This window comes from Alosa sapidissima, chromosome 8 (assembly GCF_018492685.1).
Source record: "Alosa sapidissima isolate fAloSap1 chromosome 8, fAloSap1.pri, whole genome shotgun sequence".
NCBI lineage: Eukaryota > Metazoa > Chordata > Actinopteri > Clupeiformes > Clupeidae > Alosa > Alosa sapidissima.
In genome coordinates, this window is record NC_055964.1 from 27,591,579 (window position 1) to 27,598,748 (window position 7,170).

At 41.9% G+C, this 7,170-nt stretch overlaps 1 protein-coding gene across 3 annotated transcripts; it reads right to left on the minus strand.

The window, feature by feature from the left end:
- Nucleotides 1-235: 235 nt before the first annotated feature.
- On the minus strand, nt 236-3,149 carry LOC121716060. 3 transcript variants are annotated; one of them, XR_006033748.1, is made up of 4 exons: nt 3,117-3,149; nt 1,132-2,860; nt 701-792; nt 236-372 (listed from the first exon to the last, which is right to left on the minus strand). XR_006033748.1 is itself a non-coding variant. In XM_042102220.1 (4 exons), the coding sequence occupies exons 2-4, from the start codon at nt 2,757-2,759 to the stop codon at nt 304-306; spliced, it is 834 nt and encodes a 277-aa protein (XP_041958154.1). In that variant the 5' UTR covers nt 2,760-2,860; nt 3,117-3,149; the 3' UTR covers nt 236-303. The 3 variants fall into 3 exon arrangements, 1 of the variants encoding a protein (XP_041958154.1); XR_006033747.1 differs by having other exon boundaries at nt 1,126-2,860; XM_042102220.1 differs by having other exon boundaries at nt 2,087-2,860.
- Nucleotides 3,150-7,170: the final 4,021 nt, after the last annotated feature.

Genomic DNA, 7,170 nt, shown 5'->3' on the forward strand with positions numbered 1-7,170 from the left:
TTACTCTAATTAATATAATCATTAGTCATACAGTACTGAATACAATTAGTTCCCTACCATGCACACACAGCTATGAAATCTGGAACAGCCTAAATTGTATGCTGGACCTTTTACATGTAGCCTAGGTTTTGGAGAATCGGAGAAGGAGTGTTTACCAGAGCCCAGGGTATTTGGGTCCAAAAAAAAAAAAAACATACAGTAAGTCATTTACAATAAGGTTTAAAACATAGTAATATACTTTTATTTCTTCCGTGCAAATTGTTGCGTCATCAACAGCTGATAGTAATAGAGATTTTACTCCAGTTATGTAGTCTGGTGTTGTTCTGGTCTAGGCTCTGACCATAGCAAATCAGGAGTTGAAATACTGTAATCCTGGGAGAGATAGATAGAGAGAGAGAGAGAGAGAGATAATAGAATAACTGTGACAAGTAAATGTTGGCTCATAATAACAACACAGGATAGGACACAAACACCGCCCTATAAAACTTAATGTAAAGCTGACATAAAACATTCCCATTCTCCAGTTTGAAATGTGCTGACATAACATTGTAGCATGAGATCGATGCAAGCAAGCATTCTAGCTCACATCAATTAAAGAACAATGTTCATTGTAATCATTTCAGATTTTATAATTTGGGGTTTGGTTACTTCTAGCCTACTCAAAACATACAGGAACATCTTATGGCATGTAAACACTCACCCTGAGTGATGTCTCAGGAACTGGTGGCAGTTTCATGATTGATGATGAGTCTGAGAGTATGCTTAAAAAGCCCCTGTTGCAATGTTCCTTGCCTGTGGAGGTAAGTGAAATGGTGTGAGAGGGACAATCGGAGATGGCGGGGAACAAGCCCCGCTGCCACTCACACAAACAAAGGGAACATGTGGGGAGGGTGATGCTCATAGACTCCGGTAATTGCACATTACCTTTATCACTCTACATCAAAACAATTTCTCTTTTAGGTGTACCCCCCCCCCCCCCCCAATATCATTGTCTTTCTGTAGGTTGAAATTGCTCCCCTCTATTCTATTTTTAGCATCAATTCTGCCAATTTCAGATCATTTTACCACCATTATGTTCACTGCAGTAAGTGTGGGCACAGTGCTTGATGCCCAGGTCGTAATTACCTGTACCTCTACATCTATTCACTTCTGTGTCTGCTAGGATGGCTAGCCTCCTCTTCTCATTGCCCCTTGGATCGTCAGGTCTCCTTTTTTTCCCTTTCACTCTCTTCTCCTGTCATGTCTTTTTCTTTGCCTTTTTTTATCTGTTCTCTGCTGTCTTCTCCTTTGCTTTCCTCTCCTCCTTTGACTTATTTGCTCTCCTCTCCTCTCATGTCTTTTTCTTTGATTAGATATGTTCTCCTCTCTGCTGTCCTTTTCTGTTCACTCACTTTCCCCGTTCCTCTCTTCTCCTCTCCATTCCCCCCTTCTCCTCTCCTCATGTCTTTTTCTTTGATATGTTCTCATCTGTTGCCTTTTTCTTTGCTTTTCTCTCCACTCATGTTCCTTTGCTCTCCATTCCCCTCTTCTCCTCCTTCTCCTCTCCTCATGTGTTCTTTGCTTTCCTGTCCTCTCTTGACACTCATTTGCTCTCCATCCCTCTCCTCTCATCCTCATCTCTGCTCTTCTCTGTCAGGGTTGCAGCTCATCTCCTGCTTCTCCATTAGTCTTCTGAGTCACCTCTCCATTTTTAATTCAACTAAATATAGTTTCTCTGAAGAGCATTTCATGTTCTTCAGAGTGGCCGAAAACTCTCTTGACCCCCTCTCAAGCCATCACCGTCACCCACACCCCCGTCCGGTCCCTTGCCACATTAAGGCAGTCGGTCAATCTGGCCAGTGCCTACTGAAGTCAAAAAGCTCCTCTAAGAAGCACAGGAGGAAGAAGAAACCAATACTCATAAAAAATGTGATACAAGTGCCCACAACATGGGGCACTGTGACTCTGGTGTCATCATTTGCTCGGCTCATCACTGGCTGAAACATAGGCTCAGTCTCTTCTTTTGTGACCACGGCAGCTACCACTGGAGCCTCAGACTCAGTCTCAAGCTGCCTGATCTGCACCGCATCAGCCAAGCACTCCTCACCTCTCCAGTCAAGGTCTCTCCGGCAGACTGCTCCGCGGGCGGGAAGGAAGACCTCAGCGGGTCCGGGCGGGCTGGGGGCACGGAAGGTCACCTTCCTGACGGCCTCGTCATCCCTCAGGGGCATAGCGTTCCACATCCTGTTGGCCTTGATCAGTTCCATGCGCATGTACATGTTGAAGTTCCCCACGAGCCTCTTCTGGTCCATCTCCTGCCTCCTGAAGAAGGTTTCCAGGCAGGCTTCCGCGACGGAGACTGGTCCCTTTGTCGTCGCCTCTTGTTCCTCCTCAGATGCCTTGGCCGTCGCTGCCCTGTTTGTCTGAGCGTGTGCAGTCGCCGACCGCGGTCGGCCCACGACACGGGCAAACCAAACCGGGGTGTTCCTCATCCTGTCCTGCTCTCTCTTTCCCTCCTTCTCCCTGAGTTTTGCCTCTTTCGTTCGGGCCTTCTTCTCTTTCGCGCTCTCTCTCCTCGGAGCCTGTGGTCCCTGCTGGCTGGTGGACGGCGTAGCTTCCTCTCGGGCCGCCCGCTGGTCCCCGCCTTGTCCGTCTTCCGCATTGTCCTGATCTGAAGAGCACTTACACACACCACAGAGGAAACAGCTCAAAAAGAGAGCACGCCACCTGGGAGTAGCCTCCTGTCCTCTCACCTTTTCACTGTCACTTTTTTTGCCCATCTCTTGAGAAGAGATACTGGGCTTGATAGCAGTAAGTTTTTAGCAAAGTTTTTAGAGTTGAAGTTCTCTGGATGTCTCACTTTCCTGGGCAAAGTCATATACTGTAAAAAAAGAGTGACAGAATGTCAGAATCAATGAATGAAAGTAAGGAAATAGTAGTAGCCTAATAAAAAAACTGTAGCCTAATCACTCTCTGGTTTAATCCTTGCTCATCTCTTTATAAGGTTATTTAGGGTGTTCCAAATAATAAAGACTAATACATGTATAACTTCAATAAATGCAAGGAACCTTTATGAAAAGGCAATCAAAAAAGATAATCCAATCAATGACACATAAAAAGAAAGTCAGATGACCTACCACAATGTATTTCCTACCGCAGCTTTTGAAAACGTTAGAATTCTGGTCGTTTTATAATGCAGGTATGGAGCTTGGAATATTCGTGCGTAATAATGTTACAGCAATGATGTCATAATGAGCCTACCTCAAATGTAGGCCTACAAAACACAAAAAATCTGCAAACAAACGGTTTCTTAGTAGCCTAGGGCCGGTTGCAATTGGTCTTTGCTACGCCTGGTCCTAACTGCTAAGCTCGTCTTTGTTAAGTTATACGAGGTCAAAGCGCTGTGGTCAACTTGTCTGCAGGCTATACTAAATAAATAAAAAAGTTAAATATAAATAAATCTGTGAAATAGGCCTACCATAACCACAAGTCTGTTATGAAGGTTCTTGACTTTACAGAAGACATTCTGATCATAGCCTACTGTATGTCAATATAATACGGCAGCTGTTTCTGTTGCCAGTTTTTAATGTTCAAAATAGCACACAAACGCACAACTTTCCATAAACATTTTCTGCCATTGGCATGGTTTAAAGTAGGCTATAGTTAAATAAAGTCTTGTTTCAAAGGCGGCATCAGTGTCAGTAGAATCACACGTTCAGAAATGTCAGGTGCGCTCCGCGCTGAAGTGGCCATGGTTCTGGAGGGGTAGCAACTTGAGCAACCGCACCAGGCCTGGTCTGAAGGGGGCCCAGGAAAAAAGTGCATTCATTGCTAATTGAGTCTTAGCAGCGAAAAGAGGCCCTGTATGTTGCTTCTTCAAATATTGTCGCCAGAAAAGAACATAAACGGAGGATAGAAATTACAAAACCGGAGGCAGAAAACGCTAAGAAGGTATCCGGTTTTGGGCTTTACGTTTGGACAGCAGGCGACTTCCGAGGATACCTACTGAGGCGTAAAATGTTAAGGTAGGGAAATGAGGACATTAATACAGTAGCCCGCTGTGGCATGGTTGATCTAAATTAGTTTAATGAATTGATCTGAATTGGCTGTTGCTTCATCACACAGCTGTTTAGCGTGTGCGTGCGTAGCCTATGGCAGAGCCATATAAAAAGAGAGTTGCGACACTCTTTGAAGTCGCCGCCACGCGGTCCACGTACGCTTCAACAGTTCCAAACAGCTCTTTGCGTGTCATGTTATTTCAATGGGATAGACAGCAGCGAGTGCGTTATTGAACGTGAAACATTACAACAAACCAAAGAACGAGTGTTATTACGTGTTAGCATGCTTACATTAGTGTCAATTGCATATTCCGAGTATAATTGGTATGCAACATCGATCTAAAATATGTTCTTTGGTAGTTCTAACATTGAAGGGTTGTTTCCTTGCTGGACATTAAGCTGTTTTTGGATTCCTACATTTGCCTGTTATCACGCTACATATAGGCTACTTTACTTACATTGTCAACACGTAGGCTATGCATTTTGTATCCTTTTTGTGTGTGGACATTAGATCCAGTGTCCTTTTCAGTTCGTTTGGTGAGATGAAGATAAAGGTGTCCCCTCCCCCCCAAATCTACCACAAAACTTTGATCACTGTAAGATTAGCAATAAATGTCTATCAAATATATACATATATGAATAGCAATCAGTAGCCTAACAGCTTAAATTTTAAAAGTTTGATAAATGCATTACATCTGTTCAGTTATTTTGGACAAATAGCATAAAGGTGGCCACCACACAGCCTTGGTAACATTTTAAGACTAAGCCATAATGTCAAAAACACATAGGCTAAATAAGAATCAATAACAACTTAAATGTAAAAAGTTTGATCAATACTACAATATAAGACACCCACTGTTGCAATAACACACTTGTAACTCAATAAGCAATCAACTGTTTCAATAAAATACTTATAACTTAAATTTCAGCCGGCTGGTGAGACTACAGCATGAAAAGGATGACTGATACATGTTAGGTTTTCAATAGATTTTAAGACAAGAACAGGAACAAATGCAAAAAGAGACTGGGAGGAAGGTATGGTGACACTGCAACATAAAAAGGAGGTCTGACTCTCATTTAGGTTTCCAAAAAATAAAAAGATTTCCATTTCCAAAGTTTGAACAACAATTGTGTGTGAACTACACAAAAGACACAATGTGGATGGGTAGCTCTCCATATACTCTGTACACCTATAAGAGGGACATGGTAAGGAGGATGCAACACATTTGGCTGGAGTCAGGAGTGTTATGGGAGGTGTGGAAAATGCTGGATCAACACAACTCCCTTTGTGTAAGGGCCCCATCGTGTGGACCTCAAACATAAAAAATGATCTTATCTGACCATTCCAGTCATATATTGCACACCCTTCTTGTCCTCTGCCCACTGTCCACTGTCCCAAGTAATTTGGAACAGTGATAGTGGCACAGGACTGGGCTGGCAAGGGACACAAGAGCCACGCACCAGTAACAACAACAATAACTTATACTGTAATAGTCTAGGTTTTGCTCCTACTGCTTCCCCTGAAATTCATAACTGAAATCCCCTCGTTCATGAGTCATGGACACTAGCCTACTTCATGTCATGTTCAGCCCACGGTTCAGTTCATAATGTCATAAAACTCGCCATCTAGCAAGCTAATCTATAGGCCTATCAGGTTTAAAGACAATAATCACATTAATTTGCTTTATTTTTCACCTGAAGAAAAATATTTTTATATTTACCTATTTTTCATCAATCACAAACCCATTGATAACCAGCACATCTGAATATAGAGTTACCATGCTGAATGAAATCTATTTTATCAAGATAAAGTTTGTGTTCCCCGTCATAGCATGTCTAATGTTAACACTATATATGTGAATGAGCTGACTAGCTAACGTAAGCTAACGCAATCAGGTTTGAAAAATATAGCATTATAAACATAATAGAAACCTGTTGACAACCAACCAACCTATCATCTAAAGTTGCCCTACTACAATAGGCTAACCAATGTTTTGTCTGAAATTCATTATTGACGTAGGAACATTATCTTTAAGCTAACCTCTCTCCACAAGGTTTGCAGGCTAACTTTTAGCTTTGAAATTTCGGTCAACATTTAAGCTATAAATATCAGTTAAACAAGCTGCACATAAACCTCAAAGAACAATACCTATCTACTAGTGCAGTTGGTATAGGAAATGCATATGCCAATTAAAAAAACGTTGTACCTTCGTCTACTTACCACTGACAATATCAGGCAGAAAGCAATGGAAGTGAATGGGGCTAAAGCCGTGCATGTCAAAGTTAGGAACTTTTGAACTCAGCATAACGTGGAAGTAGCCGGGAAAAAGCGCCGCCATTGTTTCCTATGGAAGTCTATGGGAGTGTCGCCACTCTGTTTTATCTACCGCTCTGGCCAGAGAAACGGAATAAAATACAGTATGAACTATACAGTATACAACTAGCCTATAGATCACAACTATTCTATGGCATACTTACTATGATAATCGTCGCATTGTTAGCCGACATTGATGGATGAATGACAATAACATGTTAAAAATGCTCTGACTCAGCAGACATGAATAGCTTTTCATTACCCATGTGTGCTTGTTCTCATGTCTTTTTTATTCAAATAATAGAAGATTTTGAAGGCAGAGTCTGTTGTTTTGTTTAATTTTAGTCTCGACTTTTCTGACTCGTTTTGAATCGCCTTTGACTACTCAGAGTGGCTGCCAACAGGCATGCTCAAACATGTCCTAAAACAACCCTTAACGTTCGTTTTCAAAACTGTGCAACTCACCGAGTGGTTAGTGGTGTTCGTTGATGTTCCAAAACAAATAGTGTAGCGAAATACAGTTTCTGTTGTGTTTTATTTGGCATTTTGTAAAATCCCATTGATTTCTGTTGGAAGACTCATTGCACGTTGATATAACTGCGCCACCGTCTATTCTTCAGGTTCAAATATTGAGCGGAAGTTTATACGAGGTTGTGATGTGTCTGAAAAAATAGTTCCACAATAGCAAATAAGACGGCTGGAAATCATACATTGCGCCGATATATTGGATTTTAATAATCAACGAACACCACTAACCACTCGGTGAGTTGCACAGTTTTGAAAACGAACGTTAAGGGTTGTTTTAGGACATGTTTGAGC